This window comes from Melanerpes formicivorus, unplaced genomic scaffold (assembly GCF_026170545.1).
Source record: "Melanerpes formicivorus ecotype bairdi unplaced genomic scaffold, bMelFor1.0.p_v2 SCAF_23, whole genome shotgun sequence".
Classification (NCBI taxonomy): domain Eukaryota; kingdom Metazoa; phylum Chordata; class Aves; order Piciformes; family Picidae; genus Melanerpes; species Melanerpes formicivorus.
In genome coordinates, this window is record NW_027142375.1 from 4,222,609 (window position 1) to 4,235,006 (window position 12,398).

The 12,398-nt window shown below is 42.6% G+C and overlaps 1 protein-coding gene across 3 annotated transcripts in view; it reads left to right on the forward strand.

Moving 5' to 3' along the window:
• ANKRD28 (ankyrin repeat domain 28) overlaps window positions 1–12,398 on the forward strand; it is a 134,590-nt gene that overhangs the window by 88,775 nt on the left and 33,417 nt on the right. For all 3 annotated transcript variants that reach the window (XM_068152353.1, XM_068152354.1, XM_068152351.1), the window contains exons 7-9: window positions 2,879–3,021; window positions 4,800–5,012; window positions 12,118–12,196. In XM_068152353.1, coding sequence (XP_068008454.1) covers window positions 2,879–3,021; window positions 4,800–5,012; window positions 12,118–12,196 — 435 coding nt within the window. The remainder of the gene's footprint in view (window positions 1–2,878; window positions 3,022–4,799; window positions 5,013–12,117; window positions 12,197–12,398) is intronic.

Genomic DNA, 12,398 nt, shown 5'->3' on the forward strand with positions numbered 1-12,398 from the left:
AGTTTTGGGGCATGGTGATGAGTTGTTCATTGTATGAAATGTGCCTGGATCAAAGGACTGAGAATTCTGATCTTTGCAAGTGCAAGCCACACATTTAGAGAATTGGGCATGTTTATAAGATCTCAGCACTTGTGATCTTCTCACAAACACTTGGATTCACACAAAAGTGGAATTATTAACTGTTGTCATTGTACAACTCTCAGGCCAATTTCCACCTTAGTCTCGGGCACCTGACCACTCAGGTCTGCAATAATCAGCTGTAACGTAAAATAAGGCTGAGAAATCCATATATGAAATGCTAAAGAGAGCAACAGGACCCTGCTGAGCTTTCATCAGAGGAAGACTTGAATGTCCCAGTGAGTTATGATGTGATTTCCACAGAATTAGTACCCCCAATTTGTTGAAGCTGTATGATATTCAGTAGTGATGGCAGTGCTTGAAACAGAGAAGTTAAAGAGCAATCTTCATTATTGACCCAGCATTCTTTGAAATATGTTGTACTTTGTAACTGACTTAGGTATGCACAGCAGTGTCTGTGGCAGGCTGTCCTACCTTACTCAAGGCAATGATTTGCAGTCTTTAGTGGATAGAAATTTGTGCACGAAGTGGCAGAGAATCTGACAAGCATCAGTGGGATGCCAGATGTTTTCTGGCATGTGCTCACCTAGATGAGAGAAGAGTCTTCTGTTTTTCAGATAAGCAACACTTATTCTGGTTTTAGTCAGTGCTGTTTCATACACAGGCTATTCATGAGGGAACTCAGTTAATCAGAAGTGTTTGGGTGGGAAAAATGCAACTTATCCGATGTGGGTCAAGCTAAATATCCTTGCAGACAGTCAAGGGGGGAAAAAGGGGAAAAAAAACCTCCATGATGTTCTCTCTCCCAGTTTGAAGCCATTTTGCACTGTTCCTATTGTTTGGAGAGAGCCTTAAAGCTTTTCCACCTTACAAAACTGGCCATGGAATAAAAAAGAAGTTGTGCCTTTCGTCACTACTATTAATAACTTCCTAGGGTTCTATCCATTGTTTCCCTTCCTTCCTGCTTTTCACTCGGCTCCATTGCTGGTCCAGCTGCAATGCTGTGAGTAAAATGGACTTTCATTCTTGCCTGCTGGTGTTGCCCTCATTCCTCCGGCGGTGTCTCCTCAGCTCTTCCCACTTAAGTACCTTGCTCTTCTCTTTGAGTGTCTTCCACTGATTGCTGCTTCCCTTTTCAATGCAGGTCAGGGATTTTTTGTTCTTATTGTTGTTGCTGTTTTTTCTTTATGCAGTTTTTCTGTTCAGTGTTTCTCACTGCTTTCAGTATCTTCTGTAATTCTATCTCATGTAGGGCTTGTTTTCTTGCTTCTCCCCATTATATTTGGGTCAGAAGATGAGTACTGTGTCTCTGGTTGTCTCTCTTTCCTATAATACTGAAGTAATGCAGACGTGAAGTACAGCAGCACTTCACATTGCACTGGTAAATGCTGTGTTTCTGACCAGTATAGCTAGGAGAAATGCTTTGTATGTTGTTGGGCATGAAGCATAAAATAGGCATGGTGACTGAATGTTTATCAAAACAGCTTTGTCTGTATCCCTTTGGGCAGACAATTCCTTTTCAAACTTTTGCAAATTCTCTTAGTCATTGTATAAGCAAAGATCCTCACTTTTTATGAAGCACTTAAACTGAGGGTTGGATTTGGTACATTTTACTTACATGTCTGACTGGATAAGCATGAGTATTCAGTGTGCCACTCACCACTTTTTAACTAAGGTAAGGGTGCCATGTGAAAGGTATAACAAAGAATCCTACATCTGTCTGTATGATAATGTTAGGAAGGTAAAGCATTAAACATATCATGGTCTATTTAACTTAAGTTTGCTCCTTGATCCTGAAGACTGTCATGATTATCTGTGTCTTTTCACTATCTGACTTCTTTGGTAGTTAAATTAACCACCAAGCAATAAGTAGAGATTTATTTTGGTTGCTTCATTTTCATTGCCTTTCTCTGATGGTGCAGTGTCACAACTGCATGCAGGCTAGCAGAGGAGCATGCAGGCACAGAGATGGGGAGAGATGGTTGCCTTTGAAGCAGTGGTGCAGTGTTGGGGTTCCTGGCCCAGCCACAAAGCTGGCAGTGAGAGTGATTGCCTACTACTTCAGTGTGGGCTCTCTGCCCTCCCTTCCCTTTTCCAGTCTCTTCCCTGGAACTTACCCCAGGTCACCTCTTCCCTGCCATTCCACTTAATTGTAACTCTCTTCCCAATAACTTAGAGGAGTTGACACATTCCAAGATTCCTCAGGCCTGAGTCAGCTTTGAAAACAGAGCTTTGTTAAACCTTAAATGATTTGAGTCAACATTTTAAAGACTGTGCAAGGAAAGGAAGCTGTTGTTTGCAGGGATATAGTTTTATTTGGACACAGAGTGTGCTTTTCTTGTTTGTGTAATTTGTTCAAAGTTTATGTTGAAGGCTCTGAGGTGGTTAATGGACATGTTTGCAGCTGAGGTGAAAGACTGGCAGTCAGATTCGCTGTTCAAGTTGTTAACACAAATGTTAGTAAGCCTCTCTAGTCCCGAAATCTTCTCAGAACTCCCTTCTGTGCAAACAGAAGGCAACATTTTATTTTTGTAAAGATACAAGGTTGGTTTTGCAGTATAAATGCTGTGATTATTGAAGAGGATATGTAGAAATGCTCTCTTCTGGAGATTAATATTTTGTGTTGCTTTTATAGCTCATGATACAATTAGAACACAAGACCAACTCTCTTATTTCCCAGATGGGTTCTGAATGAATCATATTTTCATTGTGTTATAACAATTGTACAGTGACTGTGTTTGTAAACTTGTGCTGGTTAATGTAAAATGTAGCTTCCTTCTTTTTGTCTTTACTCTTTTAGGTCACATTGAAGTTGTGAAATTGCTTGTGGCCCATGGAGCTGAGGTGACGTGCAAGGACAAGAAATCATACACACCCTTACATGCTGCAGCATCCAGTGGGATGATCAGTGTGGTCAAGTATCTTCTAGATCTTGGAGTTGATGTAAGGAAGAATAGAACAAACAGACTTCTTTATTGTTTAAAATGCTCTTGTTTGTCTTGCAGCACACTTCAATTAGGGGCAGGTTGTGATACAGTGAAAACAGTATTTCCAAGGATCTTCTTTCATGTGCCTTTGTTGTTACAAAACCTCATTCCTCAAGTAACTTCAGAGCCTTGTAGATTTTGCACCTTTTATTTTTTTGGAAACAGATTTGTGTTTAGTAGGGCTTTTTGTTGTTGTTCATTTGGTATTTCTTAGTTCAGTGGACTGGAAGTCAGGAAGTAAGAATTCCATTCCCAGCTTTGCTACACAATCCTTTTTTTGAACTGCAGGAAATTAAGCTCTCTTGCATCAGCTATTTGTGAAGTGTAGTTGTTACTTTCTTACACCATGAAATACTAAGAACTGAATACTGCAGTAAGGAAAGCCACATTAATATTGAAATTCAAAATAAATTAGGAGAGTGTACAGAACCTGGCACATAGGAAGTGTGTTAGCAACAAGCTGTGAAACTGTGTAAGAAATCTGCACTGTGCATCTTCCAGGACTGGAGAGCGCTGCTGAAGTTCTGTGTCGAATAGATCAACCTGTGCGCAACAACAAACTCTGCTCCTTTGTATCCCCTGCCACCCACCATCCTTCCCCACCCAAAAAGACTTTTTGACCTCTGTTTTTGATGGAAACCTATGAATACTGCAGAAAAGCCACAGAGGTCTGTGCTGGGCTTCATCTGCACTGTCTGCGAATTGCCACAGTTGATGCTTTTCCCATATGTGTGTTCTGTCAAGTTGCTTTCTGCATACAGGAAACTGCTGTGGAGACAATTGGAGGAGGTTGGCTCACTTTTAAAGCACTTATACTCTTCCCCAGTACACAATTCTCAAAGTAGTACAGCCATAACTGGCTTTTAATTTTTGGTTTTGAAGAGCTGCAAAACATTGGTCTCTTCTCCCAGGCAGCCAGTACCAGAACAAGAGGACACGGTCTCAGGCTGTGCCAGGGGAGGTTTAGGCTGGATGTTAGGAAGAAGTTCTATACAGAGAGAGTGATTGCCCATTGGAATGGGCTGCCTGGGGAGGTGGTGGAGTCACCATCATTGGAGGTGTTCAGGAGGAGACTTGATGGGGTGCTTGGTGCCATGGGTTAGTTGTTTAGGTGGGTTGGTTTGGTTGATAGGTTGGACTCGATGATCTTGAAGGTCTCTTCCAACCTGGTTTATTCTATACTATTCTATTGTGAAGTTGTCCCATGAGATTTTTAGTTGACTTAATTAAATGCTGCAATAATTGTAGAATCATAGAATTGTTGGGGTTGGAAGGGGCCTCAAGGATCATCTAGTTCCAACCCCCCAGTCGTGGGCAGGGACTCCTCACACTACATCAGGTTGCTCAGAGCCACATCCAGCCTGGCCTTAAAATCCTCCAGGGAAGAGGCTTCTACCACCTCCCTGGGCAACCTGTTCCAGTGTCTCACCACCCTCATGGGGAAGAACTTCTTCCTAACATCCAATCTGAATCTACCCATTTCTAGTTTTGTTCCATGCCCCCTAGTTCTGTTATTACCTGACACCCTACAAAAGTCCCTCTCCAGCTTTCTTCTAGGCCCCCTTACGATACTGGAAGGCCACAATAAGATCTCCTTGGAGCCTTCTCTTCTCCAGACACAGCCCCAACTCCCTCAGTCTGTCTCCACAGGAGAGGAGCTCCAGCCCTCTGATCATCCTCATTTTGCCTACTAATAACTAATCTTAGTGTTGGGATTTTTTGTGTGTCTGCTAGATGAACGAGCCAAATGCCTATGGAAATACTCCTCTCCATGTAGCCTGCTACAACGGACAAGATGTTGTAGTGAATGAGCTGATAGACTGCGGTGCTAATGTAAATCAAATGAACGAGAAGGGCTTCACACCTTCGCACTTCGCTGCGGCGTCAACACATGGAGCATTGTGTCTGGAGCTTCTGGTCTGTAATGGAGCAGATGTGAATATGAAGGTAGGTGAATCTAAATCACTCCCTTGACTCTTAAAGATGCACTGCATCATCTTTATCTCATCTTTATTTTCAAAATCATTGTTAGGATCACGTTAGAAGTTCCCTCTGATTGCTGGAGTGCTTCTGTGGAAAGTACACAGAGAAATAAAATGAGCCCAGTATGTTGCTTCCAGGAACTTGATCTGAATCTGAAAACCTCCATGGAATATAGTAAATGGCCCAAAAGGATAAAGAAAAAAGATGACAATACTCTGCCCCTGTACTCAGCGCTGGTTAGGCCACACCTTGAGTCCTGTGTCCAGTTCTGGGGTCCTCAATTTAAGAAGGATGTTGAGATTCTTGAACATGTCCAGAGAAGGGCAACAAAGCTGGGGAGAGGTCTCAAGCAAAAGCCCTATGAGGAGAGGCTGAGGGAGCTGGGGTTGTTTAGCCTGGAGAAGAGGAGGCTCAGGGGAGACCTTATTGCTCTCTACAACTACCTTAAGGGAGGTTGTAGACAGACAGAGGTTGGTCTCTTCTCCCAGGCAACCAGTGGCAGAACAAGAGGACACAGTCTCAAGCTGCACCAGGGGAGGTTTAGGCTCGAGGTGAGGAGAAAGTTCTTCACAGAAAGAGTAATTTGCCATTGGAATGTGCTGCCCAGGGAGGGAGTCCCTGTCCCTGGAGGTGTTCAAGAGGGGATTGGATGTGGCACTTGGAGCCATGGTTTAGTTGTGATGAGGTGTTAGGTATTAGGTAATAGGTTGGACCTGATGATCTCTGAGGTCTTTTCCAACCTGGTTGATTCTGTGATATTTAAATGTCACAATTCCCCACATTTGTCTTTCATAGTCTTTCCTTATGAGTCAGAGCAAATCATTTGGGAAAAAACAAAGCACAATAACTTCTTTTTGTTCCTAATAAGTGCCAATGAAATCAAGGCTATTTCAGAGAAATGTGTGTCACCAGACAATTGCTGAAGCAGCTGAAGAGCTCACAGCATAAAATCCTAAAATCTAATAAGGAGGAGTTTAAAATGAGAAATACCAATATACTTCCTCTTCCTTCCCTCACTGCTCCCATGGGAGATGCTCCCTATCTGGTAATGGAAGGGGAGTTATTTCAAGGCTTCTTGGGCCTGGCTAATGCCTAATGCCAGGAGGAGAAGGGGGAAGGGCAGTCTCAGTTCTGGCCAGCTGAGATTAGCCTAACAGGGTGGGGCGAAGAAGGAGCCCTTGGTGGTTTTGGGTGTACCCTCAGGTAGGGAGAAGGGGAGTGCTGGGAGCCTTTTGAGTATGCTTTGGGATCTCTTTTGTCACTGTGCTTGTAGCTCTCTGTAAAACACTCACTGCTTTTCCATTTAAACTTTCCATCACTTCTGCAATCCATTTGTCTGAGTCTCATTTTTTCTGCCCCAATGGGAGGCAAGAGAGGGTCTGCCTCAAACTGGGACGTGTTCAAAAATACTCAGCGGCAGTGTCTGGAGTCCTTACAGGTATTCATACTGGGGACAGTGGGAAACAGGTCTGTGGAATGAAAAGCCCCAAGCATGTTCCACCTACAAAGTATCTAATTGCCTGTACTGTTGAAGCTGTTTGATAGGGAACAGTCTTAGATGTATGGTGCTGCTCACTTCTATTTGTATTTAAACATCAAGCTCATTTAATGAAAAAGTACTTGAACTCAGTTGTGGAAAAATTCATCACCAAACTGCCCTGGAGAAGACAGGAGCTGTGCCACAGGATTTAGTGCTGGCTTTTCCTGAAATACTCTGGTCTCAGTTCACTTATGTATGTTGCAAGCTTTCTGCTCTGCATAATGTCCCAGACTGTGTATGACTGAGTGTTTAGCCTCACAGGGCTACATCATTTCTCAGTAATGTATGTTCTGTCCTGAAAATAATCCCACAATGTTAAATACACTAATGATTACCTATGAATGTTGCTTACACAAAGGAGAACAAGAGAGAAACAAATATTACCAAGGAAAGATTTACTGTTTTCCTATATGCTGGGTTGCAAGGGTTCATGACTTTGTGCCTGTTTCTTTGTGCCTGTAGAAGAAAGTGGGGAGGTCTTCATTTCAAAAAGGTGTGCAGCCAGGTGGTTGTGTTATTTTGGCTATTCATTTTCAGGTGCACCTTAATTGTTGGTTAGGAATCAAAATGAAACAACAAAATCCAGCATTCTATTAGGATAATTAAGCACTGTTAAAGATTACAGTAATCTTTATGTTTGAACATCAAATCTTTGTTTCACAGATGGTATATACTATAACTACTATTAGTCAGTTATAACAGTAAGTAACCTTACTGTTTCATTTTGGCTATTCATTTTCAAGTGCACCTTAATGGTTGGTTAGGAATCAAAATGAAACAACAAAATCCAGCATTCTATTAGGATAATTAAGCACTGTTAAAGATTACTGTAATCTTTACACTTGAACATGAAATCTTTGTTTCATATATGGTATGCACTGTAACTATCTACTAACTATTAGTCAGTTATAACAGTAAGTAACCTTAGAAATTGTGTAAGGAAGGGCTAAGAGCTTCAAAGTGCCTGGCAAAGTTCCTGAATTCTTTCAAGTTCATAATGTGAGTGAACTTTTGTTTTGAGCTGACAAAAGAGGTTTTAACATCAGAGATAAAATTTGTTGCCTTCCTTCCCATTGCAGTTTAAGTTATGGAATACAAAGTACAGATTTGAGGGGGTTTGTAACTTCAAAAAAAATATAGTAATCCTTAGAGATATATTATGGAGAAAGCTAGGTTTTCCCTCCAGCTTCTTCTGAGATGACAGTCATTTTTGTTGAAACACAGTAGTGAGGAGGCTGGGAAATGCAGCCTGAAGCATATGAGAGAGCTGAGAATTTCAGCTGCAGTCTAAGAGCTTGGTAAAGGTTCAGCTGCTGAAGTTAGCCTGCTTCAGAAGAAAATGTCTTGCACTGTGGAGTTACTAGCTTTAGCTATAGGCTGGCTGTAATTAGAATGTGTTGATTTAGTAAGTATCAGAACTGGTGAGTGCAAAATTAAGCAAGTGGGGTTGTGTCGAGGTTTTAAGCAGCATGTGTCTCCATTGTAATTCTCTTAGTAGCATTTCTGTGGATTTGTACCAGCCAGCAGTGCTGAATTTGCTCTGAATTTGCTCTTGAAGGTGTGAACAGCCTTACTTTGTATATGAAAACTTACCACTTGTGCTGTTCAAAAGCTCAAGAACTGAGGCAAGAGAAAATAATTTCCAAGTCGGATTCTGCTTGCCTGGACAGGGCTATAAGGATGAATCTTTGATTTACTTAGAAGAACAATCCCTAAAAAAGAACAATCCCTAAAAAATAGCAAAGGTAAATTGAAATAGAACATGATGTCTAGTAAAGAACAGTTTGTAGAGTTAAAATGGGGTGCCACTGGAGTGTTCTTACTATTTATTGAAGCCAGGCTTATTCAGTTTCCAAATACTGAGGCTGAAGTTCAAATTCGATTTTAACATTGTTGTAAGATTTGGGTTTCATCATAATTATATTGTTTGTGTAATCCAATAGTTACCTCCCATGTGCAACTCTTTCTGTAATCTTAGGGGTGGCAGAGTGGGGGTGGATGTTAATCCAGGTGCAGACTATGCAGTACTTCTTGAAGCCCTTTCTGCTGTGGATGACTTAATGGGAAGACAGAAGGGAAAGGCTCTTACTCTTGATGACAGGTGGAGAGTTAAGTGCTTCTGCACATCTGTGGATGCTGGCCACATCTCAAGGGAATATGTAGCAGAAGACAATAGACACTAAAAATATGTTATATGCTTTCTATCATGTCTTACTTTCTGTAGCCTTGTCAGTGTCCATATAATACTATAGAGCTGTGAATTCTGTTCAGTATTGCTCATTACTGCAGCACTCTCTCCTCGCTATTCAGGATTTCCACGCCTGGAAGAACACTTTGAAATAAGCATGTAATGGGAGGGTAATAATTGTTTGATGGGCCCCCTTGCTGCTTGGAAATTCAGTGACCTAAATAGAAAAAATAATTTCCTCCCATTGATGATAGTAGAACATGAGAATTGTTGCTAGGGGGAGTTTGACTTGGAGGAATGCTGTGACTCAGACCCACATTTGCCCTCAGTAAGGCTCAGTAGCTTGGATACAGTTAATATTTGAGTATATCTGAGGTGAGGGTTGGTCTCCTCTCCCAGGCAACTAGCTCCAGAACAAGAGGACACAGTCTCAAGCTACACCAGGGGAAGTTTAGGCTTGAGCTGAGGAAAAAGCTCTTCACAGAAAGAGTAATTGGCCACTGGAAGGTGCTGCCTAGGGAGGTAGTGGAGGTGTTCAAAAGGGGGTCGGATGTGGCGCTTGAAGCCATGGTTTAGTTTTCACAAGGTGTTAGGTAATGGACTTGATCTCTGAGGTCTCTTCCAACCTGGTTGATTCTATGATTGACTCGATAGAACACTTTGTGTTCTGTGTTAATTCTTTCTGCCTGGTACCAATTACTTTTCTTAGCAAATTTTGTGTGATTTTAAGAATTTTGTAGATACGTTTTCTCCAGTGATAGAGGCAATCTCTGGGTGATTTCTTTCCCATTACCACACTTAGGAGTTTCACTGTGACAAAAGTCATCATTAGCTCATAGTTATTCTGTTAGGTGCTGTGATCCTCTCCGATCTTGTCAAATCAGACAGCTGTATTGAACATAAACATTTCACATCCACCTCTGTCTGAAAGGGTCTCCAGCAGACTTTTGGTAATACTTTGTGGCAGTTTGGTTCCAAAGGAAAAGGTGAGAAGACACTTGTGCACATGGGAGCAATTAGTGATATTTCAATGCATACATTCATAGTGTACATTCCACAGACCATCTTTCTCTTTGTGTCCTGTGAGCATTCCATGCTTTCAAAGCCAGCCTTTAAAATGTAAAGGTGGATACGTGTGTGCATGCAAGAGTGCTTTCATTTTCTATGTCACGCATTGAGGCAATCCCAGGCACAAATCCAGGCTGGGCAGGGACTGTCTGGAAAGCAGCCCTGAGGAGAGGGACTTGGGGTGCTGGTGGAGGAGAAGCTCAACAGGAGCTCTCAGTCTGCACTTGCAGCCTGGAAAGCCAATCAGATCCTGGGCTGCATCAGGAGAAGTGTGGCCAGCAGGTCAAGAGAGGTGATTCTCCCCCTCTGCGCAGCTCTGCTGAGACCCCACCTGGAGTACTGCCTCCAGTTCTGGAGCCTCTATTCCAGGAGAGATATGGAGGTGCTGGAGTGTGTCCAGAGAAGGGCCACGAGGATGATCAGAGGGCTGGAGCACCTCTCCTAGGAGGACAGACTGAAGGAGTTGGGGCTGTTCAGTGTGGAGAAGAGAAGGCTCCCAGGTGACCTCATTGTGGCCTTCCAGTATCTGAAGGGGGCCTACAGGAAGGCTGGGAAAGGACTTCTCAGGATCTCAGGTAGTGATAGAACTAGGGGGAATGGAATGAAGCTGGAGGTGGGGAGATTCAGGCTGGATGTGAGGAGGAAGTTCTTCCCCATGAGAGTGGTGAAGCCCTGGAATGGGTTATCCAGGGAGGTGGTTGGGGTGCCGTCCCTGGAGGTGTTTAAGACCGGGCTGGACAAGGCTCTGGCCAGGCTGATCTAGTGTGGGGTGTCCCTGCCCATGGCAGGGGGGTTGGAACTAGATGATCCTTGTGGTCCCTTCCAACCCTGACTGATACTATGATACTTTTTCAGTTTCATGTATGCATTTCTAGAAACTTTTTTCCTTTCATAAACTGTTCCCATTGCCTTTGCTAAAGTACAGGGTGTGGGGGGGGAAATCATCATCTTAAAGTAAGAATAAAAGAAAGAAAATCATTTTGTAAGCGCTTTGAGATTGGGCTGTGTGCTAGTTTCAGGCTGTGCCTTTAAAATTTTTCACAGATCTTGAGCAGGAAGTAATAAAATGTAAATAAATCACTATTGGGTGTGAAAAGACAATAAAGATAATTCTAAGCAATTCCATGGGAGAGATGCTGTGCCAAAACAGTTCTCTCTTCTCACTCCTTCCCTCTGGAGAGATACTAACTCGCTTCTCCTTGACCATGGCTGCATTGTTTTAGTTAAGTCTAACAGCAGCTTTCTCTGCTCCTTTCCCCCTTCAGCTTTCATTTGCTTCCACCTGAGCTGGTCTGGCAAAGTTAATGTTGGTGGGGAAATTTCAACCCACCACATGCTTCTCCCAGGCAGCCAGCACCAGAACAAGAGGACGCAGTCTCAGGCTGCAGCAGGCGAGGTTTAGGCTGGAGTTTAGGAAGAAGTTCTGCACAGAGAGAGTGATTGCCCATTGGAATGGGCTGCCTGGGAAGGAGGTGGAGTCACCATCATTGGAGGTGGTCAGGAGGAGACTTGATGGGGTGCTTGGTGCCATGGGTTAGTTGTTTAGGTGGGTTGGATTGGTTGATGGGTTGGACGCGATGATCTTGAAGGTCTCTTCCAACCTGGTCTGGTCTATTCTATTCTATTCTTGATGCTGTTAAAAATTGAAATTCTCTTACATGTTAGTGTTAGCCTACTTGAAGTACACCTTCAGTGGGTGAATGACTTAAGTACACATTGGGTACCACACACAAATGTGTGGTGCTAATTAGGGTTGAGAAGTTCTGCCCTACAGTTACTTGTGGTTTATAACAAATTACTTCCAAATACCACTTTCCAGAAAGGTCCATGGAACACCTGAGCTTTTTAATGTGTTTTCTTTTGGTGTCACATGTAAACCTCTATAGAAAACATAGTGATTCTTCTGTCAAGAAACAAACTTAATTTGAAGAAGTATTGGCTTGTTTTAGACTTGGGTGGGGGAAGAGTTGGACACAGGCTTGTTGCTGAAGTTGAGCGCTGTCATCATCCTCTCAAGAGTGACTATCCCAAAGGCACAACTTAGAGTGGACATCACCAAGTTGTCACTCACAGCTGGAAGTGTGAGCAGGCGTTTAGAATAGCTTGCCATATCGTGCCAGCATCCATCTTGAAGCATAGAAACAATTCTGCTGAGGGAGTGGGTGGAGAAAAGAAAGTAGAAGAATGTCTTTTTCCTTTTCTTTTTTCCTTTCTCAGTTCTGTTGGATGACTATTCCTGGGTCACTAAACCACTGTGGGTTTTTCTTTTCCAGAGTAAAGATGGGAAAACACCTTTGCACATGACAGCAATTCATGGGAGATTTTCAAGATCTCAAACCATCATTCAAAATGGTAAAAAGGGGAAGGGACTACTTTTGTCTTCAGCTTCTCAGTATCATGAATGTTTTCCTCCTCTTATATTGATAACAATGTACTGATTATTTTTTTTCCTCATACCCAATATTCAGTAGTAGCTCAGTTCCTGGTAGAGCATACCTGCTAATAAAGTTTGATAAGTTACATTGAAGAACCACTTTTTGTTCAGAATGCAGAA